The sequence below is a fragment of the Anolis sagrei genome, chromosome 1 (assembly GCF_037176765.1).
Source record: "Anolis sagrei isolate rAnoSag1 chromosome 1, rAnoSag1.mat, whole genome shotgun sequence".
Taxonomy (NCBI): Eukaryota; Metazoa; Chordata; class Lepidosauria; order Squamata; family Dactyloidae; genus Anolis; species Anolis sagrei.
The window spans coordinates 279,379,104-279,405,806 of record NC_090021.1 but is presented as its reverse complement, the minus strand read 5'-3'; the positions used below and the strand labels follow the sequence as shown (position 1 = coordinate 279,405,806).

At 40.1% G+C, this 26,703-nt stretch overlaps 1 protein-coding gene across 3 annotated transcripts in view; it reads left to right on the top strand.

Annotated features, from left to right (window-relative positions):
- The window catches only part of LRP4 (LDL receptor related protein 4), a 145,711-nt gene that overhangs the window by 48,232 nt on the left and 70,776 nt on the right, over positions 1–26,703 (top strand). For all 3 annotated transcript variants that reach the window (XM_060763622.2, XM_060763614.2, XM_067462750.1), the window contains exon 2: positions 20,106–20,252. In XM_060763622.2, the coding sequence (XP_060619605.2) occupies positions 20,106–20,252 (147 nt within the window). The remainder of the gene's footprint in view (positions 1–20,105; positions 20,253–26,703) is intronic.

Below are 26,703 nucleotides of genomic sequence, written 5' to 3'. Positions count from 1 at the left end.
CTCTGAGGCTGAGAGAGTGTGCCATGCCCAAAGTTACTCAGTGGCTTTCTGTGGCTGAGTGGGGATTAAAAACATAGTCTGCAGAATCGTAGTTCAGTGCTCAAACCAATACTACTCTGGCTTTCAAGAATGGCTGTACATTCCCTTACAGAATATAATTAAACTTGCTTTAACCAGATTTTTAAAAACTGGGACAGAAGGGTTGGTTAACACATTTCTTTGCCAGTATTGGAAAAGTGCCTGGAGTTGCAAACTTCATCTCCCTAAGTAAAAAATACTGTGCATTTTCACAGCTTGATGATTTATCATTGTTCTAGTCTTCACTTTAATAAGAAAAACGAGCAACAAGCAAAATAAGGATAGCGGTTAGCTTGTCCATGTCTTTCTCATTTGCCTTATTGTCTTTCTGTTCCATCTGAGCAACTTGTTAGTGAACTGCCACTGTTTCTGGAGACTGCCCCATTCATGCCCTTTGCTCCTTCTGTCACTTGTTTAATGTGTTGTTCCTTTGTTTGTTTGTGCTACTGTGGAGTGCAGCTTCCACGCAAGCTACCAGAGCCTTGTGAAAAGGATCTGTCTGCAGTGCAGAACAAGGGAGAGGCGATTCTCACCTTCTTCCCTCCTCTGTTCAGTGCTGTTTGGTATTCCAAATGGAAATATGGGTGATGGGAGGGTTGTGGCAATGGAGCCGATCATGGAACACACTGAGAAGCATTCTCTGGTTCTTTTACCCTCCTTCAAGCCCTGTGAAGGAGACCCCTCCCTCAAACATACACGTGTGTGCCCAGTGGCTTGGAAATGTTTTCTGTAGAGAGGTGAAAAGAGCAGAACACAATTGGGAAGAGAACAAAGATTCTTTGTGGGCTTTGGGAACATTCTTAGAGGGTTTGTTCAATGTCCAGTACACATTTGGGGAGGGTGGGAAATGATGGGGATAGGCCCAGGCTTTTGAAGTGGGTGACATTGCTTGTCTCTGTTAGAAAAGTGCTGCTGCAGATTGCTCCCCATTGGGTGGCTGCATAGGTAGCATTCCATATTCCTCATTATTAGCAGGAAAGGGACTGAATGATTAAGAAATGCCCTTATCACAGTCTTCGTCAAAATGCCTTTTTACTATAACACAGGGTGCAGAATGTCAATGTGTTAAATATATATATATATACAATGTTCCCTCACTACATCGCAGTTCACTTTATGCAGACTTGCTATTTCACGGGTTTTTGAAAATCTTAATATAAAATATAAAATATTTACATCCAGTGGAGGCCAGGGACCCTGGATGTGTGGCAGCCTGAGGCGCGTTGGGGAAGGCCTGCCTCCCTGGCCTCCACAGACCCCAGAAGTGCAGTGGCCTGAGGCATGGTGGGGAAGGCCTGCCCACCTGGCCTGCTGCTGCCTGTGTGGCTCCGGAGGCTCTGCTGGGATCTACGGAGGCCAGGGAGGCAGGCAGGCACCCTCAGGATGGGCCAGGAGGCGGGTAAGGAAGCGCGGGTAAGAAAATAATATATAAAATATATAAAATAATGTATAAATATTAAATATGTAGTGTCCCTACTTCGCAGATTTTCACTTATTGCGCGTGTCCCTTCTATATATTTATATAGAACCCCTCACTTACCAGTTCATGCATTCTGGATTTTTCAGAAAGAGAACTCCAGCAGGCCCACTTACTATATGAGTTTGTTGTACATAATTTAATTTATGCACAAAGAAATTGTAACGTCATAGAATTGCTCTGGAGGACTTAGTCCTTTATAGGCCTTCAGCCTGATTCTATTGCCACTTTCCATGAGATGTTCTCTCAGTTGTCTAGAATTGCACTGAAGGCTAGAGAGAACACTTCTCTAGGCATTGCTGGGTTCTCCAGAGTGATTCTATGGTATGTTTCAGCTGGAATCGCAAGACATCATTCAAAATTGTATTACACAAAGGGTTCTGCAATAGATCCCTTGCACAATACATGACCCTACTTTATAGAACTAAACATTGATTGAAGTGGGTCTCAAAAAAGTTACAAGCTCGTGGCTTCCATAAATAGTACCCTTGATATGGAGTAAAGCCTGACACATGAGCAGGCATGGGCAGGTATTTCTTGTGAAAGCCCCTCACAATAAATAAAGTTGTTTAATTACAGCAATTTATTTATTTATTTACCTTATTTATACCCTGCCTTTCTCTACATATGGCAGTTATTTAATGCTTTGGAACATATACAAACATTAAGCTTAAAATCAATTGAATTGAAGTACACATTAAACATTAAAAAACATTAAAAATTCAGTGTTAAATCATTCCATCCATAAACCATAATCCAAGGCCATTCCGTAATCATTGCACATATTCCAGTCTTGTTATTGCACTGTGGTATTCTTCAAACGCCTGATCCCAGAGCCAGGTTTTTACCTCCCTAGACGATCTTAATCTCTGAGGTGGTTCATGAGGGAAGATACATTTGGACAGATAAGCAAGGGTACAAATCATGTGGCATTTCAGATGTTGAACTGCAACTCCCAGTTTTCCTCATCATTGTCTATGCTGGTTAGGGCTTCTGGAATCTGCAGTTGAACAACATGCAAAGGGGCACCATGGTTACTATTGTAGCATTGACCTAGCATGCAAGAGAAGGGCATGAGAAATGAACTGGAAGTATGTGGTGATACCATGATCTTTAATAGGGAGATAATATATTATTACTTACTGGTTTGTTGGAAGGATTGTTGCACTAAGGTGTGTGGAGAGTTTTGTGGAATTTGGGGAGAAATTGGATATATTCCAATAGTCAATGTGTGTATGAAGTGTAGCTTGGCTAGAAGGGGTCTCTTCTTTAAAAACCAAACAAGACTTGCCAATGAAAGCTGACAAGGTGTGCCATTCTTTTTACTCAGCATTTCCCTAGATGGCTGTATTGTAACTGCTGCTGTTTGACTCTCACTAAAGTCAAGTAGCCTGTGCTTAATATAGAACAGGAAAAAGTACAAACTGACTTGATATGGTGGGGCAATATTTAGTGTGATAACGTATTCACCACCTGGTAGTACTGTTTAAAACTGCTGACACTCATTAGTTCTCTTCTGTCCTTCAGAGAATGGTCAGAGGGATGGTAACTGACTTGCTCTAAGTATAGTAGAATATGCATATTGCAGATTCCTCCTCTTTCTTTCATTCCACCCATCTCCAAAAACAATAGACTAAATTTTGACTTGCATATGCCCATGTTCTTCTTTTGTAGGATTTAGCTGTGATATATAGAGCTTAGAAATGTGTGAAAAGTAACTCATTAAAAATAACGTTAAGAAGGGCAATATTGTAATTCCTAATGTTTTAGTGTGGGCAATGTAAAAGTTATCATTTTTGCATGATGAAAACATGCATTTCAGTTTGGAAAGACCTGCTGTTTCTTCTGAGCGATAGAGGGTTGATTGATTTTAAATAAATAACATTAACATGTTGTTAACACAGTACTTTACTAGTTTTTTTTCCTGAGTAACATCCTACTTGGGGAAAAATAATGGCAGGTAAATTATGCATTGCTTTTGAGTTATATTTTCATATTTATGTCTAGTGGATTTACAAGATTTTGCTGCATAACAATAACTTTTTTTTACCTAGATAAAGGTCTTCCCTTCCTTAATTTCCCTGTTTTGTCTTCTCTGGACGCGTGTCTGTGTCTGGTGCGTTATATCTCCCAAATTATCTTGGTAGCTTTGCTCATGTTACCCTCCTATGGCTCTGTCAACATTTAACAAATTTCCCTCCAGTTTTCATGTTTCCTTTGGCTATGGGTCAACGCAAACTCCCAAAATCCAAAACTAATTCAGGACTCCGAGTAACAGTAGTATTTAAGTTTTGGAACTGTGCCAGTCAGTCAATCAGCCTCTTCATGGAGGAGTAGTCTAATTCCAGCATCAACAATTGTGTTGGAACTGGCCTTTCCTTTTTAAGGTTAGCCTTTTAGTAATTTAACAGCTAGTACAGGAGATTGCGACCTGCATCAGCGTGACTTGAGTTTAACTGGGCTTTGTTTTCCAGTAAATGCAGGATGCTGGTTGCACTTCATTTGGGTTAAGAGGCCACAGGGAAGAAAGACAGGCTGTACTTTGATTGCTGAAGTGGAGCAGGAGGCTTGATTTTGATTTCCTGAGTTGAAGTGTGGAAGTCCTGACAAACAAATGTGACACTGAATTGGTTTCCATAGGGTTTGCTTAATTATGTGTTTAGTAGCAGTGTAAGCTGGTAAGAGTGGGAGACTGGACGTCACACTCATGTGACATGCTTGTGCATCCACCTGGACTGTGAGGCAGAGCTGGAAACTGAAATGAGGAATGAAGCTTTAGAGAAAACTGTTCTTCTGGCTTAAGCTTCATTCCTCATTTCAGTTTCCTGCTTTGTCTCACTGTCCAGGTGGATGCATGTCACATGAGTTTGAGGTTCAACAGTGAAGAACAACTCTAATGGTTGATGTGTGTATACCATTCAATGGCTATTGCATTGCCATTGAGTAATTAAGAAGAATATAACACACCAGGGTGGATTTGTAGAGTTGATTGTAGAGTTTGTAGAGTTGATTTTGTTCTAGCTGACATACCCTTCTGCTTGGGTTTCATTAAAGAGTACTACTTTGCCACAGATACCCAGCATACATGATAAAATATGTGTGCGTATGCATTCATGTGTAGCAGTTGAATTGGCATTACAGTGAAAATAAAAATTGGAATTTGAACTGTTGTGCTGGAGGAAAATTCTGAGAGTGCCTTGGACCACAAGAAGATCAAACCAGTCCATACTCCAGGAAATAAAGCCCAACTGCTCACTGGAGGGAAGGATATTAGAGGTAGAGATGAAGTACTTTGGCCACATAATGAGAAGACAGGAAAGCTTGGAGAAGCAATTGATGCTGGGGGAAAAGGAAGAGATCCCAACCAAGGGCAAGATGGATAGATGGTATCCTTGAAGTGATAGGTTTGACCTTGAAGGAGCTGGGGGTGGCAACAGCTGACAGGGAGCTCTGGTGTGGGCTGGTCCATGAGGTCATGAAGAATCGGAAGCGACTGAACAAATAAACAACAACAATAAGAAATTGGCATAGAATTGGCATTAAAGTCGAAATACAACCAGCCAGTGCATAGATCCAAATATTTGCTCTCAATGTTTCTCAAACTGTGCTCCTCCAGGTGTTTTGGACTTCAGCTCCCATAAGTCCTAACAGCTGGGAAGCTGACAGGAATTTCTGGGAGCTGAAGTACAAAAAACCTGGAAGAGCAGGGTTTGAAAAATACTGGTCTAGAGGAAATGTTTTGTTCTCTGCTCTAGAAAAACTGGGGCATACTCTGATAAATACTTTCTATTTAAATATATATATATTTATAAATTTGTCAAACAAAATGTATAAGCATACATTCTTCCCTCTTTTTACTATATCTTAGACAAAAGAGTATGTCATATTATATACAATCTAACAGTAAAAGAAAAAAAATCAAAAACATCTTTAAGCATATTTCTTATGGTTTTTTAAAAAAAATCCATTACAACTTATACTACATATAACTCCACCACACACCTTTTATCTACTTATATGTGATTTATTTCTTTATAATTATTATTATACCGTTCCCCTCCTCCCCCTTCCCCTTAGTTTGTGCCCCCTTCACCAGGACCAGGTAATAGGTGGCCAGAACCCAGGAAAGGCAACAGTGTTGAAGAATGATACTTGATGAGCCATCTAGAGAGCAGGCAAGGTGTGGGTGGGCTAAACAAGGCCGACCTTCTTGCTTGGATGGCTGCTCTATAGTAGCCTTACTGCCAAATTACTTGTTTTCCTTCTGGCAGCTCTACTGGAAATGTCTGGCCCCATGTGAACCCCATAGAAAGTATTTATCATTGTTGGTTTCCCCCTCCTCCCACAAAATGCTGTCTAGGGTTCCTTTTACTTTCAAGTCTTAATTTCTTCCAGTTTTCTGGTAAGCAGTGGGGGATCTATGATGACATTGTGGCAAAGTGGTGCCCCTGGTTTGATGAGTCTGGCTTAGTTCTGCCGTAGTCAGCTCAGTCTGGGCAGTTAATAATCTCTCTATTTTGCTCATTCTTTGCGGGGAAACATAATACTATGTGTGTTTGGGTAGATGTTTTTTTAAAAAATTATAGAGCCATTCTATTTCCCAAGATAGTGGCGTTTATCTTGTGGTTCTGCTTTTGAAGTTCCTGGGCTTGTGGGGTTGTAAAGGAGACATTTCTGCTTCATTTTTGCCACAAAGCCGCACTACTCCCTGTCCTTTCCTTGCTGAGAGAACTCCTTTTGCATGGTTAAGGTCACTGTGGCTTGTTTTCCCAGTCTCGGGTAGAAGAGAGAATAGCAGCAAGGGAGCTGTATTTCACAGAAATTTCTAAAATGGAGAGCTTCATATACTAAAATGAATCCTTTGCCTGACTCTTTCCATAAAAAAGGTCTGGTTCGGCTTCTGCTGCATAGGTCACAGTAATAAAAAAAGTCATATTGCAGCTCTTGAATCCTCAAAAATGTTACATTGGGATTCAGCTCTTCTCTTCTTCCCATCATTTGCCTTTTCGCAAGTAAAGCCCGACTTGTGAAGAGGGATTTTCCTTGTAATATAAGGTTAGTGGCAGAGATGATTAAACCACTGAGCAGCTGAACTTGCTGACCGAAAGGTCGGCGGTTCAAATCCAGGGAGTGGGTGAGCTCCCATTGTTAGGCCCAGCTTCTGCCAACCTAGCAGTTTGAAAACATGCAAATGCGAGTAGTTGAATAGGTACTGCTCTGGTGGGAAGGTAATGGCGCTCCATGCAGTCATGAGCCGCCCTTGGGCTGAGAATGGCAGTATAGAAGCATAGTAAATAAATAAATAAATAAATAAATAAATAAATGCTGGCCACATGCCCTTGGAGGTGTCTACGGACAATGCTGGCTCTTCAGTTTAGAAATAGAGATGAGCACCACACCTCAGGGTTGGACACGACTGGACTTAATGTTTACCTACCTACCTTTACCTATATAATAGGACTTGAGCATTCCCAGATTTTGCTGTTCATGAAGGGGCCTGAACCAAACCTCAACAGATATTATGGGCCACTGTAAATTTTAGTAAGTGTAAGGGGTACATTGGAATTTGTTGCTGGGAAGTTAAGCTTTTTAGTACTTCACGTAAAGTATCTCCCATTCTAATCAATAGGACTTAATCTCGGGTGAGTTCTTAATGGACTTCATCCTTGACAACTTCCTTCAGGTTGTTCTGCAGTTTTCTTGGAACAGGATTAATGTGTTAAAAAAGGCTGGAGGAGCCCATTTCCTTTAAGGGTGATTGTAATGCCTTATAAAGATTGTGATAGGAATGGTAATTTAAATAATACTTGTATTACTGCAGAGCCTGCATTTGTTGTGTTTCTCTTAAAATAAATAAATATATTTTGTTCCTAAATGGCTATGGGGGAAAAAACAAGAATTACAGTACCTCCTTGCGGAATAAACAGAAAAATCTCTTTTGCTGAGACAGTTTTGCAAATCTTCCATTGCTTTTTTCAGCTTCTATAAACTTTTAGAGCCTAAAATAACCAGAAGTTCTACATTTTAAGGTTGGATGCAATTGACAATTGGCATATAATTTCATATTGACAGATGATATGATGTATTTGGTGAATATGTTGCACTTTGTGTGGGCTAACTCAATTTGACTGGAAATATACAAGTAGTTTCTAGAGTGAATGGCAGTTCATTGAGTGATATGCTTGATAAGATCCCAGGTGTCAACCATTTGCCATCTGGGTGGTCTTCTTCAATCTGACCTCTAAATGTTCATGTAATATAACACTGCCCCAAAGAGCACTGTTAGAAAATTCCAAAGAGTTTGTAACTTGAATGTAAAAATCTATTTAAAGTTTAAATGTGTGTGTGTTTTTTTCGTCTCCTTAAAGATCTATTGAGTTGTTTGCACAGTGATACTGTGAGACAATTGTTTAAAAAAAATATGTATATACAGGTCAATCATCAGGAAATGCACTTGGTAAGCAGGAAATAACAGTGTCATCACCATCAAGACCTATTTTATCTGCAGTACAGCGAGCAATCAGATGAATGTGACCTCTGTGGGTAGGGACAGATATGTAGTAATGAGAAATCTGTCTGCAAACCTGGAGTGAGGCCAGTGCCTTGGAAGTAAGTATCAAAATATCATAGTGGAGGCAAATTATTGTGGCTTGAGATCAGAAGAGGGAACACCAAGTGCCATTTTGGAGTGTGTTGGAAGTTCAGTGGCTGTAGACAATCAACACAATTTTGCTTGAAGGATGCATGCCAGGTCACTGGAAAGGGGGAAAACTACTGCTCGCCAACTAATAAGTCTACCAGCATGCTGTGTTGACTCAGAGCCATAACGTTAGCTCCAGATTTTTGGAAGCATGATTCATGCATGAGTTATGTTTAGAAAGCTTGACATTTAGTATACAATGTACTTTAATGTGCAAAACTGTTACCTTTTGAAACAAGAGTTTTCAAGCTTTTTCCTGGCTTGGGAAGTAAACCCGATTCCTATCATCTTACCTTTAAGCTTCCTTTTTATATCCATACAGATTCCTGTAGAATGCCAACTGTACTATATGGATTCTAAGCTCTACGCAGGTGGGGCCAATGAACCTTCTTTCTTCAACCTGTTGCCATCTAGATATACTTAACTATAATTTTTGTTTCCTCTATCCAGCATGGCTAATGTTGGAATAGGATGATGAGACTTGTAGTCAACACATTTGAAAGGCACCAAGTTGAAAAAAGATGGGTATGGTCCATTTTTATCAATGAGTACATGAAATGATATGTGAATAGAATCTAAGTGTTAAAACATTTTGTCATAACGAGAAAGTGCAGGGTGTTTCACAAAGATGGACCTAGTTTCAAATTGCTGTATCTCTTCAACCTCATCCACCCAGCCTCTTACCACGGTTTCAAATGATTACTTCTAGAGTCATCTTTCAGTGCACAAACAGCCCCTAGCCCCAGATGATGACCGCACAACGTAAGGCTTAATGAGATATTATCGATTTGTAGAATTATTTTTTTAAAATTTGTTTCTGGCTCAGAATGGTTAATAAATCTTAATAACTTATTAAACCATATGTGACATTTTGTGTAATTGTAACATGCTGTCATCATGAAATATACTGCTTTGAACTTGGGTCCATTATTTTGAAGCATCCTGTATATGAGCAAACATTGTTATAGCAAAGGAGAGGGAAACAATGTAACGTGGAGTTAAATCATTAAGATTAGTTCTATAGCAGCCTTTCGATTGGACCAATAACTACAAAGATGATGGGAGTGAAAGACTAGTAAAACGGGAAATTGCAATAGTCAAGGTAGGGCATGACTAGAACATGAATGAGGATTTTAGCAGTACAGTACAAACCTCATACTTGCATGGGATATGTTCCTGAACTTACCATGGAAACATGAAATCACAGATTATAGTAAACCTTATTGAAATGAATGACTTCTGATATTGAATCACTCTAGTGGTTCTCAACCTGTGGGTCCCCAGATGTTTTGTACTACAACTCCCAGAAATCCCAGCTAGTTTACCAGCTGTTAGGTTTTCTGGGAGTTGAAGACCAAAACATCAGGTTGAGAACAACTGCTCTAGAGGACATAGAAAATGCCTAGTAAGAACACCTGTCTAGCATTTCTAGGTCCTCTAGCACAACACTGTTGTCACCTTCCGATGGAATCATATCAAAGCATTGCACTGGAGGACCGCTAAAATGTGTAGAGAAAACATAATAATTTGGATGTGGATGAGTAAGACTGGGGGTACTGATCCCACATATAAGGGCATAGTACTATAATGTAAGAAAGCAAAAAGGTGGATTATGGATTTGATAGCACAATTGAAGGCGAAGGTGTTTGTAACACTGTCTACTGTATGGCACAAAACAAGGGTAGCTATTGCCACAGATATTGTGGGTTGGGTGGGATTTTTGTCCTTGTGACCCTCCAGGGGCTGGCTGTTAAATGTGCCAAAGCAATCCCCACACTGAAAAAGGTGAAGGCATTTTTACAAAGTGAAGACATTTTACATTTATATGTTTAGGGATGACTACAGTGGATTCAAAAGCTGACTAGCTACCCTTGGAGGCCTCATCCCTATTTGAGGACAGAAAACACTTTAGAAGTCTGGACAAAAGCAAAATGTTTTGGAGAAAATGCCTGCAGATCAGATCAAGATTCATGGTTCACAAATCTCAATTTCCTCTTAATATGCCTTGTTTTTTGTCTTAAACTCTGACTTTGACTATGCTTACTTTTGATTTCATTATAATTTCCTTTCCAGTAATGATGCTATTCTAGTCTCACTTATTTGGTAGGAATCCTAAACGAACTCAGTGAGACTTATTTCTGAGTAAACAGGTTTGAATTGGATTGAAACCAAATTAAGATTAAAGTATCAGTATTCCCAAATGTGTATCTCTTGTCAGATATGTGTTATATTGCTTGCCGCTCCATAAAAATAAGCATAACTTAAGTCTAAATTTCCTGCCCTGTATCCTATTTTGCTCCTTCTCAAGTATTTGTTTCCTTTTCTACTTCAGTGTTGGCTCCAGGCCTCTCAGTGTGTATGAATTCCCACTTTCCAGGTCACTAATGAAGATGTTTGAAAATAATGGATCTAAACACAGATCCCTGTCGTTTCTAATCGCTCCATCCCTCCTGCAGTTTTGGTACATTGCTGTTTCTCATTACCCTTTGTTTATGGTTCTTCAGCCAGCTTTTGACTTGTGTGTTCAAATTCAAGCCAATTATCATTATTTTTCTTAATAGCATTCCATGATATATTTTTTTCATTCTCACAATGGTCTCTAAAATAGTTGTGGTACTGTACTGTGTTTATTTTAAAGATGAATTGTCCAAGATGTTTAAAGTGAGATTCTTCTGAAATATCGTAGCACTTAATTAGAGTAGGACTGATCTAGAATTCTAATAGTTTCCTTATTTATTTATTTTAATAAGTTTGTATTTCACTATGCTACCTTCAGTGGTATTAAGGACTGCTTATCATGAAATCATACAATCACATAAAATGTATTAAAGCGTAGAAATGTTAGACATGGCTTAGAACTACACCAATAATAGGAAAAATACAGTCCCTTTTAATTAAAAGCCCCTTTTATAGAAAATTAATAACTAACGGAAGCCTTTGCCTGTTGACTAAAGAATAATATGAAGGAAACCAGACTAGCCTTACCCCTACTTGAGCATTGTACTTTGACTCTAGAGACCAGGGTTCGAATCCCTGTTCAGTCATGGAACTGCACTGGGCAGGTCACATATCCCAGAAAACCTTGTTATAGGGTTGCCATGAAAGCACATAACAACAACGGAGTCCTAACACCTGGCAACCGTAACCAAGAAGGCCCCCTTTTGTGATCATACTAGTACATTGGTTCCCATCTTTTTTTGACAAAGGACCACTTGACCAGAGGCCATTTGACCAGGGACCACTTTGACAAGTAACCACTCTCCAACATTAGTACCAAAAAGTTATGAATCAGTTTTTGGTGAACTTTAGATTTAGTTTGGTTATTTGGGTGATGATTCAGAAAGTTGCACTGGATAGATCACATCTGATACAGAACATATGCCATCCATTAGTCGCCATCTGCCCGCCCACAGAAAACCATATTTAATAATCTAGGAGTGATGTGGTCTATCCAATGCAATTTTCTGAATTAACACCCCAAATAACCCCAGGAACGGGCCTAAAAACGAAGACACCAAGGTGCCCCCGCTTCAGGTTCCACATGAAGCAGCCCCACTCGGGGGAGAAGGAGAAGCAGGAGGCTTGTTGTCGCGCCTTTCATGGGTAGTCTCCCCTCCTGATATCCCCATTGCTTTGACACCAAAAGAGGCTTTTGTGAGACCAGTCACTCTCGTTGCAACGGTGTAGTAATGGTGAGGGCACGGACCATATTTTAGTTCTTGGGGACCACAGATTGGGAACCACTGTACTAGTGCCTTGAAATGTGGTGAGACTAAGAGGACACCACCCAAAGGTCTCAAAGTGAATGAGGTGCTTCAGACAGCTTGAGCCCACTTCACATTTGTTACATTTGTATCCCGCTTTTCCTTCAGTGAGCTCCGGCCAGTATTCATGGCTGCTCTTCTCCTTGTTTTATTACTGTGGTCTTCAGTCTTATTAACTGTGAAATCTCTCCTTGAGTCTTTTTTTTAATTGGATGAGGAAAATGTAATTCTTTGTGTAGTATTGCCAGTTTTTATATATCTGAATGATAAGAGTGTATTTAGATAGACATTTCAAACAATTGCTGCATTAGCAATGTTAATAGTATATTTAATACAGCATTCCCTCACCTACTGTTCTTTGACTGGGGAACTGGGAGTTATAGCTCGCTGAAGGGCACCAGAGTGGAAGACTGAGAGATAATGGCTGTATATTTTTGCTAAAACTAATATCAGCTTTCAGCGAGTGCTGGAAATGTTAAGCCATTTTATTCTAGTCATTTGCTTGCAAAGCAAATTCTTCAGAGCCCTCCTTTTCCTGATTATCCGCCTTGTCCTGCTAGTGGTGCAAATTGTGCTATGCTGAGATTTACCGCTTTCTGCACCCCATTCCTTTATCATGGAAAAATACTTTCCTCAGGTTCCAATTAATCTTTATAGTATGTATGATTGTTTCCATTTATGCTTTCATGCAAGTTGTAAACCTTATCTGACCTGTATAGAATTGCTGTATTTATTGTTCTTAAATGTATAAATTAGAACTTTGAAATTTACTTGACATGTTCCTATACTTTTAAAGGAATTCAAGGAAAACCTTTCAGCATCAAAATATTGTGCATTAGAGTGTAAAATAGGACATTGAAGGTGAGGGAAAGGCTGCGACTTGTCCTTGGAGCCAGGAAGGAGTTCAATCATTTCTAATCAGAACGGAGGTTCAAAGGAGCCTCCTCTTTTCTATTTCCCATGAATGTGTGTATATAATAAATGCCAATGGCAAGACTGATTGTGCAGGACTTGCATTTATAGAAAGCGTGACTTCAAATGCCTTTGGTTCCAGAGCCTGCGAGATAAACTAGCCTTAGAGCAATCCTTTACGCTGCCTTGCATCTTTTATATTCCAGAAATGGTATGTTAAAACTTCTTATCCCTGTTTACATATTATTGTAAATGGAAGCTTGCACCCAGCTTCTGTTAGATTAGTACAGAAATAGAACATAGCAAAACTGTTACATATGTGATAACTAAGATTATATCCATTACCAAAGAATGGATTGCAATATGGGATGATGGTCCTTGACACTTATGTCCACAAACACTGCATCACCTTGTTGAAGTAGTTTGCATTCTAGTCAAGTGTCAGATCCCTGGAGGCCAAAAGACCCACAGTTGCAATTAGTTCTGCTTCTTTGACTATTAGCCCAACTTGGTGGGCTGTATCAGTGAGTGATGTTTCTACTCTCCTCCAAACATATAAGTGCAATGTGGCCTTCCCAGTTTCTGTCAGAAGAGTTCTCTGTTTAAACAATGGGTCAGCAAATCCCTCTATTAAGACTGGATTAACTGTTCTTTTCTTCAGTGGGAAACTGTTACTGGAAGATCAAATTGGTTTTTCAAAAGATAATGAAAAAGAGCAAATACAACTGCAAACATTTACTACAGTTCTTTCATAGGAAGGGCATCTGTTACAGAAGAGAAGATCATTCTCCTAACTAACCTATACTTCAATCACCATCACCTACTTGTTAGACAAGGCAGTTCTCTAAGGAAGACTGATCAGTGAGTAGAGTGGGTCCTCAGTATTTGCTGAGGTTTGTTTCCAGCAGGCCCGTAGCGGGGGGGGGGGGGGGGGGTGTTAGGGGTTCAACCCCCCCCCCGAAATGTTTCAGATTTTTTAAAAAAAATCCTGGTTTACTCATGAATTTTAACTGGTTAACCAAATCCCCATGTTAAGTCTGTGAGATGCAAAAAATCAAGAGTTCCTCCAGAACTGCAAGCACCATCTCAAGCAAATATTAGCAATTTATCCACACTGTCCTTACTTGCAGCAATAGCCGATGTAGTTGTTCTGGTACAGCTGTACCAGGAGCTCCAACTTTATTTGCTTTGTATTAAATGTTTGCTTGCAGTCCTAGGTTTCATGGACTCTGCAGATAGGTGGCTTCTTTGGTTGCAGTCATAGGGCAAGTCACCTGTCCATCATTGTTAAGTTTTGGTCCCGCCCCTTGCTCAGGGCAATTGGGAAGGGAAGGGAGCCATTTTTAGTTAGTTTCAGCAAGGTAAGCTTATGTATAGGATGTGTGCAAACTTCCCCTGTACAAAAGCTTCAATCCTTAAGATCTTCCATGGGAGAAAGGTCTTAAGAGTCTCCAAAGAATTTCCAGGAAAACAGCCCTAAAGACCAAAGAACTCCAGCTGGAGAACATCTACTGCCTTGCTGGTAGGTCCACTCAGCATTCGAGATGCAGTTCGACCCGGTAGCGGAGCCCACATCAGTAAGGGTTAGATTACAGTCAGCCTGGGAGAAGATAAAAAGGGGATTTTCCTTTAAAGAAGAAGTTATTGAAGACAGTTGCCTGTCCTTCATGGGCAAGATTAGGAATTCATCAGTTGCCTAAAACCCGAAAAGCTTGGAATCATTTGCTTAACTGAAGACAAGAGAAGTTTCTGTTTGATTGTTCATTAATAAAAGACTTTGTTGTACTTCTCAAGCCATCTAAAGACTGTTTGTGGTGGAAACCTCTGAGAACTTCTCTTTAGACCCCCTGGCTTCCCACTGGGCAAAGGTTGCACGTCCTGTTCTAAAGACAATTATTTACAGGCCCAGCGTGCGACAGAACAGTAGTGAAGCAACCAAGTTGGGGGGGGGGGGTGTTGAATGCTCTCATTAAGGAGGCCAGACTTGGTGGAGGTGGTTGACAAGGGCGGAGCTGCAGACCCCCCCCCCTGCTGTGCTCTTTGCTTCAGCGTGAGCTAGGAGGCAGATTTCAACCCCCCCTGCGAAATGTTCAACACCCCCCCCCCCAAAATTTCAACCCCTCCCAAAAATTTTTTCTGGCTACGGCCCTGGTTTCCACGATACTAAAATACATGAATGCTTAAGTCCCGTTCTATACATTGGCATAGTAAAATGGCATACCTTATGTAAAGCAGTGAACAACTCAAATGAATGCCAGAGAGAGTCTGAGGGTCTGTGAAATCATGAGAGTCTATAGCAGGGCATGCTTATACATCAGCACTGTGCTTCGTGTGCAGCAAAATCAAGCTTGGTTTATTGGAATTTCCTTTCCAAATATTTTTGAGACATGGTTGTTTGAATCCATGGATGCAGCATCTGTAGATATGTGTGACTAACTGTACTGCTGTCCTACAATGATGATTGATTACTAATGCTGTTGGAAAATCTGTGGAAGCTGGAGTGAAACAAAGCCTCCTGTAAGATAATACTTGGAGTGGAGATGAAAGAGCAGCTCCTTTCCCACTGATGCACGTAGGCATGGGAAATCCATTGGTAGATTGTTTAGTATTTTGCAATGTTCTGACTTAACAGCTAAAAAACTTTCTTTTTTTCATTGTCCAGCATTCAAAACCATACACTGAAATTAGAAATACTATCAGTACTGCTTCTGGTACCAATTACATATCACTGAGCTGAGTCATGTGCTCAGTATTACCATGTTTCTTAATTCTTAGCATGTGTCCACCTCCCCTGTAGCACTAGTTTGCATAGTCTAGCTGCTGGACCCCAAAACCATTCACAGGGTTTAAAAAAATGCACATACAGAGTAGATCCTGTAGTAGATCCTGTAGGCCTAAAGCAGGGGTCCTCAAACTTTTTAAACAGAGGGCCAGGTCACAGTCCCTCAAACTGCTGGAGAGCCCGATTATAATTTGAAAAAAGAAGAAGAATGAATTCCTATGCACACTGTACATATCTTATTTGTAGTGCAAAAAACACTTAAAAACAATACAATAGTTAAAATGGAGAACAATTTTAACAAATATATACTTATTAGTATTTCAATGGGAAGTGTGGGTCTGCTTTTGGCTGATGAGATAGGATTGTTGCTGTTGTGTGCTTTCAAGTCATTTGAGACTTAGGTTGACCCTGAGCGAGGGCCGGGTAAATGACCTTGGAGGGCCGTATCTGGCTCCCAGGCCTTAGTTTGAGGACCCCGGCCTAAAGTCTGCCTGCCACAAACAAGGTAATACAGTTCTTAGTTATGTGAGTGTGGAGGAGAGCAAACCACAGACCACTTACTACAATGCAAACTGAGCCCTGCCACATGCACAATGGAGGACCTTCCCACAGCGAGACCAGAGGCACTCCCAAGTGGCCAGCTACTGGTCAATGGACATTTAGTACAATGCCAAGTTTTTAACTTTGTGTTTTAAATACATTTTAACTGTGCTCTCAATTTGTTTCTGACATGATAAATAGTTAGCAGTTAATAAAAATTGCCTTGTGTTCTGACAACTTCTCTAGTGAAATGTTTCGGCTTCAGAGATGGTAATGGCTATTCCCAATTTAGACTCTGGAGCAACACAAATAGCACAAGAAACTGTCTGCCATGATTATGAGAAGAGTGCATAGTATCCCCTTAATCACTTGCTTTGATTTCTCAGGTGACCTAACTTCCGGCTCATTTCCTGATCTCCTCAGTTGACAGGAGCTGGAACATGAGACAGTGAAGAGGGTTCAATGCACGGATCCTGCCCTGAGTTTCCGAAACGCTTAAGTAGCCTGTCACATACACCCTAATTTTAGAGACATAGCTCACTTGTAAGGAATTTGACTTGACTCAAATCTGTTTGTACCCAGTTTCTCATTTCTCTTCTCCATGGAAAACATCAAATATATCTCCCATTTTTGCTAGAATATCACTAGGAATCCATAAGTGAACCATTTGTAAAAACCTGAAGAGGAAAATCTGAAAAAAATAAATGGCACACTTGGTGGGGAGCTACTACTTTGTGAAAGTGAAATAATGCCATTGGCACTGTAGATTTGGGAATGTAGTTTTGTGCAATTTGATTCCATTTATGTATGGTTTGGGAATGGGTGACGGAAGTAAATCAGTGAGACTTTAAAAGTCTTTAACATTTTTATGTGCTGCATAGTTGAAACATTTTGAACAGGAGAAGTAAATATATGAAGTTCATATCTGTATTTACAAATCTTTGGAGGCTTGTGGCTCTGACACAGCTCGGCAGTGAATCCATTCAAGGTAATAGTCCAGAACCTAAAGATGCATGCAATATAGGAGAATGAACCCTATAGCCAGATGAGGCTCAGCACCTTGAATAGCTCCTTTAAACTTCAGATTAATAGCCTTTAAACTTCAGATTAAAATTGGATTCACTCCAATGTCATTGGAACCACAAGCATTTACTGCTACGGTAATTTGTTAATGTTAAGCCTATTATGCATAACAATGTATAAAATGTGACTTAAGGGTTGAATCCTAAGTGGAGGCTGTTATAATACTCATGTACTGATGGGGGAAAAAGGGGTCCAGTGTAAATTTTCCCTACATGCACCTTTCTCAATATTCCCATTCTGTCACTGTAGACCAGTGGTTCTCAACATGTGACTCCCCATATGTTTTGGCCTTCAACTCCCAGAAAGCCTAAAAGCTGGTAAACTGGATGGGATTTCTGGGAGTTATAGTCCAAAACACCTGAGGACCCACAGGTTGAGAACCACTGCTTTTGATGAAGTGTAAGTATATTTCAAGCTTTGAGATCAGGTATATCCCTGAAGCTTGCCCATAATTTTCACTGGAAGCCAAATATCTGCCAATTGGCGCCCCCGGTGGCGCAGTGGGTTAAACCCCTGTGCCGGCAGGACTGAAGACCGACAGGTCGCAGGTTCGAATCCGGGGAGAGCTTGGATGAGCTCCCTCTGTCAGCTCTAACTCCCCATTGTGGGGCATGAGAGAAGCCTCCCACAAAGATGGTAATACATCAAAACATCCGGGCGTCCCCTGGGCAACGTCCTTGCAGACAGCAATTCTCTCACACCAGAAGCTACTTGCAGTTTCTCAAGTCACTCCTGACATGACAAAACAAAAAATCAGCCAATTGGAGCCAGGTGCAAAATAATGAGGAATGTGTTCAAGGAAGTGCAAAATGGTGATCCAAGAAGTAGAGTTAGCTGGGCATTGTTTTATATGAGCCAAACACTGAGAATGACCTTTCTGTAAAAGATCAAATCTATACCTGAGTTCAGACCGCAGAAGAGCCAAATTTAGAAGCAGAGATACCATCCCTTTGCCATTACTAAACAATTTAGAGCCATACATTCTTTTTTTTAGAAGTATTTTTATTAAGGTTTTTAATGACAGTACATCAGTAGGATGTTAATCATTGACATACTAAATTACTGTAAAAATTTGGGAGGGGCAGGATAGCAAGGAGAGGAAAGGAGCGGGGTGGGGGTGGGGACTATCTATGGGATGGGGTAGGGGGGTGTGAGCTAATAGTGTGGATGTCCCTATCTCATCGGGAAACGTAAAAAAGGGGGGGTAGTGGGTGGTAGAGGGACGTGGAGTGTGTTAGTATAATATTGGTTAATATATTATCCCTCTGATTCGTTATTTACCCCCATTGATTGGTTAGTATTCATGTGTTCTTTCTGCGTATTTCTTAATTCTTCTTATTTTCTTTCCCTTTCGTCATTCTTTCTCACTTCCCATCTAAGTATTTCCTTATAGGAGACCAGTCTGTTATCTTACTTCTTGTCGTCTGTTTAGATATTAAATACTGTGTCAGAGTATCCATATTCATTATATCCATCATCTTAAGTCTCCACTCATCTATCGTTGGGATGTCCTCGTTTTTCCACTTGCTTGCCAACACTAGTCTCGCGGCGGTCGCCATGTGGAAAAAGAGTTTGTCTTTATTTTCTTCTATTTCGAAATCAAGAATTCCTAGCAAGTAGTATTCTGCTTTTTTCTCCATTCTTAGTGCTAGTATTTTTGTCGTTATTTCATGTATTTCCTGCCAATTTTTTAAAACTTTCTTGCAGGTCCACCAGAGATGGAAAAAGGTGCCTTTGTTGTCTTTACATTTCCAACACTTTTCAGTTACGTTTTTGTAAAATTTTGCCAGTTTGCTAGGTGTTAGATACCACTGATATAGCATTTTGATCCAGTTTTCTCTTAAACTGTAGGAGTTGGTCCATTTCAGTTTTGTCTTCCATATTTTTTCCCACTCCGGTATTGCAATTGAGTGGCCTAAGTTGTCCGTCCATTTTGCTAGGTAGCTGTTTGTTCCGTTTTTTTCTGTTTTCCAATTTAGAAGGATTTTGTAAAGTTTTGTTATTCCTTTCTTTTCTGTTGCCATGATCCTTTCCCATTGTCCTTCTCTGGTTTCAAATCCTCCAACTGTCTGTGTTGGTACCACGAGATTTCCTCGTATGTTTCTCTGATTTCTTCTAGTGATTTTAGTTTAAAACCTTCTCTATCTTTCTTAAGTATGTCTTTATATTTGGGCCATTTCTCCCATCCCAGTTCTCTTCTTTGAGTGGCCTCTAACGGGGAAATCCATAATGGAATCATACATTCTAGCTGATTTAGTACAGATCTTCCAGCAATATACCAGTCACCTTCTTTTTGCACGCCCTTGGTTTTAGCATAGGTCTTTAATATATTATTCTTTTAGTGTAAAACTGCAGATTTTAAGAATGGTATCTTTCTACCTTATTTCAAACTTCGATATGTCTGCTTAAGGAATTTAAAAACATATCAAATATGGTGTCTACTTTTGTGATGATAGAAGATGAGAGCACAACTAGAGAGGGATATGTTTGTGAAGATAATACTGGGTTGAACTGTTCCAGATACCTGGCCATGGTACTGATTCCTATGTTTTTCTTCCTTTATTTCCAAATGATTACATTTAGTTGTTGCTTCCAGTCAGTTGCATCTCAGGAATCTAAGACACAGAGACAGTGTGTGTGTGAGAGAGAGGTTGTATGGGGTTGTGTGTCAGAATATATTTTCAATGTCACCTTCCTTTGTCTGTTTTCATGTATTTTAAAATAGTCTTGCCTTATCTCTAAAGCATGCTGACTGTTTTGTTTCCACAGGTGCAGCAAGCAACACCGAATGTTCCTGTGGACGCAACCACTTCACCTGTGCAGTTAGCGCCTTTGGTGAATGCACTTGTATTCCTGCTCAGTGGCAGTGTGATGGTGACAATGACTGCGGGGACCATAGCGATGAAGATGGCTGCAGTAAGAAAATAATCCCTTATTGGGAGGGAAAACGAGAAGGAGGAGAGAGGGAGGAATTGGGTTGAGGATATCTTCAGTATACACTGGTGCTATAGTCCTTGGTGCTTTAACATTGGGGAGGGGATTTTTTGCCATTGTCCAGTCTTATAAAGACTTCATCAAAGCCAGTGATGTTGTTAAAAAGAAGCATGTTGGAACATGTTCTGTTCTCCAAGCATAATATTCACTAGCCTCCCTGTAAGCGTCAAATTCTTTTTAATTATTATTTAATTAAATGGTATTTAACAGAGGAAAGCAAAATGGTGTTTGCAATTGGGGGGGGGGGGGTGTTGCTTCAAAATCTGTCAGGCGTAGGTCATGGTGGCTGTGTGGGGTGACAGCCAATTCTGGTGTAATTCAAGATTACTTCTTACTCACTGGCCAGTCCAGTTGCTAGCGAAGAAGGAAAATGTGCCAGGCATTGCAGAGTAGTTTAAAAGGGGCAACAGTGAACAGGAAGGTCAGGAGAGATAATCTTAAAAAGGGTAGGATGAAAACATGGTAGGCAAGCAAAATCCATTGTTTGGAGCTTAGAAGAGAGACAGGACAGATATGGAAATAGAAGTGAAAGAAACAATTTACAGGGGGAATAATTGGATAAGGGCATCTGAAAAAAGAGGTGCAAATTTGGACTTGAGTCAGAAAATCTTTGAATTATGCAATTTCATCTCTGTAGGCTACACTACTAAAACATTACCTTGGTGTGCTAGCCGTGCTACCGATTCCCAAGGCCCCTATAGCTGCAGTAATTGTTTCCTTTGGCTATGGTAGGGTTGACTTTGAAGAGATCTCCAACTCACCCTGTCATCAACAGACCTACTCACATCTTGCTGTGGCTTCCTTGATTGAGTCAGTCCTCTTGTAATGGATCCTTCCTTTTTTCCTACTGCATCTTAACTTACCGATCCTTGTTGTCTTTTCTAGTGAGGCATTTCTTATGATGTGGCCAAAGTATGAATGTCAGTGCAATAATGAACAATACAAATGACAATTGGAATGGCTCCTGGAATATGCTTTTGGATTGTGATTTTAACTAATTATTTTAAGTGATATGTTTTCATTATGCGATTTTAAAGTATATGTTGTTTTATATGTACTCAAGGCACCAAATTGTGCCTTTGCTGTGAGTTACCCTGAGTCCCCTTCGGGGTGAGAATGGCAAGATATAAATGTGGTAAATAAATAAACAAACAAATAAAAACTTTATAATCCGCCCTATCCCACCGTAGGGACTCAGGGACATTTTCAACAAATTGGCAAACATTCAGTGCCATAAAATTCTGGACGAAGAACAAAATAACCAAAACCACCCAAGTTCCACAAAACAAATCGACATGATATTCTACACCTCATTCTTTTTATATGCTTGGACGTATAAGACCATTTTTTAGCTGTTTTTTAAAGGAGGGTAAGGAGGGGGCCATTTTGATATCTTTAGTGGAGGGAGTTCCAGAGATGGGGGGCAACCATGGGGAAAGCCCCCTCTCTCGTTCCCACCAGCTGTGCTTGAGGCAGGGGTGGGACTGAGAAAAAAAAAGTGTTTTCATCAAACGTTGTTGAAAGTTTTTCATTGAATAGAATAAATGACCTTAAAAATTGCTGTTGAAAGCTACGTTTTATGTGTCTGGTAATGATTCTTCAAGATTATCACTTATTTCACTCTTCGGTTTTAGAAGAGCAAAAATCTTGCCCAAAGGTCTCAGTTTTTGAATCAATATAGTGCAGTTATAGTCCTGAGATCTTTACTTCTGCAGACAAGTCCTCCAACAGCAGCAGAACACTTGTCACAATAATGCCAGAACAAAAAGGGGATCTTCTGCATCCAACTGTACATAGAAAGGAAATCTCAAGGTGAACATATAGTTCACTAATATAAAGCAAACCATAAAGACTTGCATATCAGATTTTGAACTTAGGAGCAACGCTTCACATAATGAATAAACAGATAGAAAATGAAATCACTTTGTTTTTAAAATACATGGGCAGAAACTTATTGGTGGTTTTATCTAGATTAGACTGACTGAGACTTTTTGTATATATTAATTCACAGTCAATTTAGTTATGCTTTTGTAAGGGTACATTACCTTACATAGTTACACTTAGTTTTCTGTCGTCTTGGCAGCCAGGCTGCTGCTTCTTTCTCTCCTGCTCCTTCTTAATCGTTCCATATGTTTAAAAAATTTCAAATTGGCAGTTTTATTAGTGTGGGGAACTTTTCATGATAACTGAACAGACAAGGTGGAGCTTTGTGCATGAGGCAATGCTTTAAATAGAAAGAGGAGGAAATAAAAGAGCTTGGGGGAGAGATCTAGAGCTCAGATCAGGTTACATCAATTTTACATAGGCAAAACAGGATTCCTTTCTCTAGAGGGAGGACATGAAAAACAAAGGGAGAGAGAGAGAGAGAGAGAGAGAGAGAGAGAGAGAGAGAGAACACAAAATAAAAGAAGGAGATCAAACCAGACATAAAAGGAATAATGATACCGATTTCATTTATTGTCCTTACATCTTCTATATCTTGTTCTATATAGATTTCCTTTTTTCTTGCCAGCAATCCCTTTCCCTAGTACAACTTGGGGTATTTTGAATTCCCAGTTGTGATTTAAATGATTATTTTTACCTTGGATGAGGGAAAGCTATAACAGTGAAGTGGGATATTTCCGAAAATGCTTGTTCTGTCTTATGTGCAAGTTTTTAGATGAAAACGGTGTTTTTAAGGCAGAGGGCAAACTAAGGGCAAAGAATCCATGCTGTTGGAGATACAGAACTAGTAAGGGCTGCGTGTGGGTGGAACTGAACAGATGCAGGTTACAGCCTGAGTGGGAGAAGCACATCTGGCAAAAAACCTCCCTGATAATTGCTTTGTATTGGGTACAAACATCAAACTAACAGTTATCTCAGGTTACCACTTAATTTTCACCTTTGCTGACGGTCCTCAGCTGCGTGTCTGCTCAAGTGTTGTCATGTGGGATTCTTCTCGGTATGATTTCTTAATGGGTTTTGGTGATGTTATGGATCTCACATTACCTAGCAGTTCATTTGCAACCACTGGTTTTGTCCTATAAACCTACTTACTTACCAGTGCTCTGTGAGAAATCTCACTTCTGCGCATCAGCACAGAAATCATTAGCAGAGCTGTTTCAAGTGATCAGGGATACATTACTATCCAGGCCAAAGGTCGCTCAAATAGCCCACTGTGAAGAATTTGCTGTGATGAAATTGCTTGGATTCACTCTGATTTAGATGCCAGAATGGATACAGTTCCCATGGGTGTAACCTTGGGCCCTGCTTTTCCAGTGTGTATAGATACCTTTCGGTTTGTGCAGCCTGAGGACATGGATTGGATCCTTGGAGAGATGAGAGCCACTGCATGTGTACTAAATTCTTGCCCTTCTTGGCTAATTAACCAGGCTAGACAGGAACTGGATGAGTGAGAAAGAGAAGTGATTAATGCCTCTTTACAACAAAGCAAGGTTCCAACATGCTTGAAGGACACTGTGATGCTACCACTTCTTAAAAACCACCCCTGGATCTTACTATGCCTTCCATTCTTGGGCAAAGTTCTGGAGCATGTCGTGGCTTTGCAACTCCAGGGATTTGTGGATAAGACAGATTATCCAGATGTGTTCCAGACCTTGTTATGGAACAGAGACAACTTTGGTCTCCTTGGGAGATGACCTATGCAGGAAATTGGACAGGGGGAGTGTGTGTCAGTGGCTTTCGATGCCATTGACCATGGTATCCTTCTGCATTGCCTCTCTGTGATGAGGTTTGGGGGCACTGCTTTATATTGGTGGTGTTGTTTCCTGGAAGGGCATTCACAGAGTGTGTGGCTGGAGGATTCCTGCTTGACTTTGTGGTTATTGGATTATGGAGCCCCTCAGGATTCAGTCTTATCCTCTTGCCATTTAACATTTTGTGAATCCACTGTCAGAGATGCTTTTGAGTTATGGAGTCAGGTGTCAGCAATATGTTGATGATATCCCAGGTCTATTAATCTGTAACATATAAAGATAAAGATATTAGGATCTTCCTGTCTCAAATGAGGTAATAGTTATTTTATGACTCTATGTGTGCGGGAATGTCTGTGCTTTCAAGTTGCCTATCAACTTAAGATGATCCCATGACTTTCATAGGGTTTTCTTAAGGAAGAAATATTCAGAGGTGATTTTGCCAGCTCCTTCTTCTAAAATGTAACCTACAATATTCTGATATTTCTTGGCATTTTCCTATTCAATTACTAACCAGGGCCATGCTTAACTTTCAAGTAAGCCGCCTTGAGTTCCCTCCAGGGTCAAGAAAGGCGGGATAGAAATGAAGTGAATAATAATAAGTCCAGACTGGATCTGGTGCCTTTAGGGCATTAAGGCCTCTTCTGTGCCTAACCCCCAATCTTTGAAGAGTTATACTGCTGTGAACAAGGAATAATGAATGTTTTAGCACTTGTTGGAATAAAGTGTGCTGAGGAGGTGAGTAAAACATAATGTTGTCACTTTCCCCAACAGTTCTTGGGATGCTGACATCCCTGGCTGAAAGAACATAAAATCCGGCATAACAGAGAGCAGTGAATTATGACACGTCAAAACAAAAACTATGGAAAATATGGTGGCAAATTATATTAGACAGGCAACCTAAACATTATGAGGGCTTTCCAACAGTCAGTGTGGCTCTTTAAAAACCTCAAGAATTTTGACAGAGCACTTAGTGCTTTTCACACTTCCTATCGTGGATGGATGGATGGATGGATAAATAAATGAATCAGTTTTAGGCTTTTTTCCTATATAAAACAAGAATAACATTAACTATGAATCAAATCCTATTTTCAACAAAAAACAAAACAGAAAGGATATGGAGAAAAAATGGCAATTAATAGGATTTGAAGTTTGAAGGGCTACTAAATGTTGTCTATGCAGAGGAGAGAACTATTCCCCTGTTGCAGCAGCTCCACTGGCTCCTGGTCTGCTTCCGGGTTAAATACAAAGTGCTGATCGTTACCTATAAAGCCTTTAATGGTTTGGGTTCAGGCTATTTGTCAAATCTCATCTCCCTATGTAGGCCATCTCAGGCACTGCGGTCATTGGAGGACGCCCTGCTCTCGGTCCCACCCCCATCACAAGCATGATTGGTGGGGATGAGAGAGGGGGCCTTCTCCGTGATCGCTCCCTGTCTCTGGAACTCCCTCCATAAAGAAACAAAAATGGCCCTCACTCTCCTGTCCTTCAAAAAAAACTCTTGAAAATGCACCTTTGCACTTTGGCATATGGAGAGGAGGAGGAGGACTAGGACACTCTAGACTAATCTTATGGGAATGTTGGCTGCCTTACTTGTACCCCATTGTCACTATGACACATTTTAAAGAACAACTATAACAGTCAATTTTCATCAATTTTAATTGTTTTTATCATGATAGATGTTTTAATATTGACTATGTTATGAGTGTAATTTTTTTTGGGTGATAGTTTGTATGCTGTTTTTCATTTTGATGTTAATTCCTGTATATTGTTATTATTTTGTATTATTTTGTATTATTCTGAGGTGCTTGTATTTGTTAAGGGCACTGAATGTTTGCCTTTTTTGTGTGTAAGCTGCCCTGAGTCCCCTCGGGGAGAGGGAGCGGTCTATAAATTAAGTTGTATTATTATTGATTATAGGGAGTGAGACATAAAGGTTGGAGTGTACAGCTAAATGATAAACAGAGAATCCTTATTCATGAAACAAGGAGGGGATTTTTTGTACTTCCTGTAACTCTAGTGTTCTCTTGTCATTCTCATTGTCCTTGACAGCCACTGTTAGAAATCGAAAATCAAAATATAAATTCCTCCAGAAGACATCTCTGCTAAATGTTTTTTATATGAACGGGTAAAATTAATATTTGCACTTGTTGGTAAAGACGTGGAAACCAACTGGATTTTAAAACTGGCCAAACTTTATTAATTACTTTCAATGAGCTAATGATTAACTGGGATTTGTAAATATAAAATAACCAACTCTAGGAGTAACTGATCTGCCTAGCTGTTTTAGTAGAAAATGTCCTTCAGGTGCTATGCATATGCCTGAGATTTCCGATGCAAGTGTAGCATTGTGCTAGCTGTATGTTTGGCCTTCTAGCAGCTCCCTGAACCTGAATGAAGGGAGTCAGTCTTGGGCTAAGTCCATTCACTGTCCTTGGGCTAAGAGTGTTAGAGAAAGGTTACCTTCTGGGCAATCTTAACGCATTGAGAAGAACATCTTGATACAGAATGTAGGGCTGTGACTCTAACACCAACCGTTTTTCTTCTTCTGTCCTTGCCTGAAGAAAAAGTCAGTGGAGCTTGGAAAGCTTTCATGATGTATTTTGTGATATTTTTAGTTAGCCGAATAAAGATATCAATGTTTTGTGGATTTTGTTGTATTTAGCCTCATCCATAGAGCT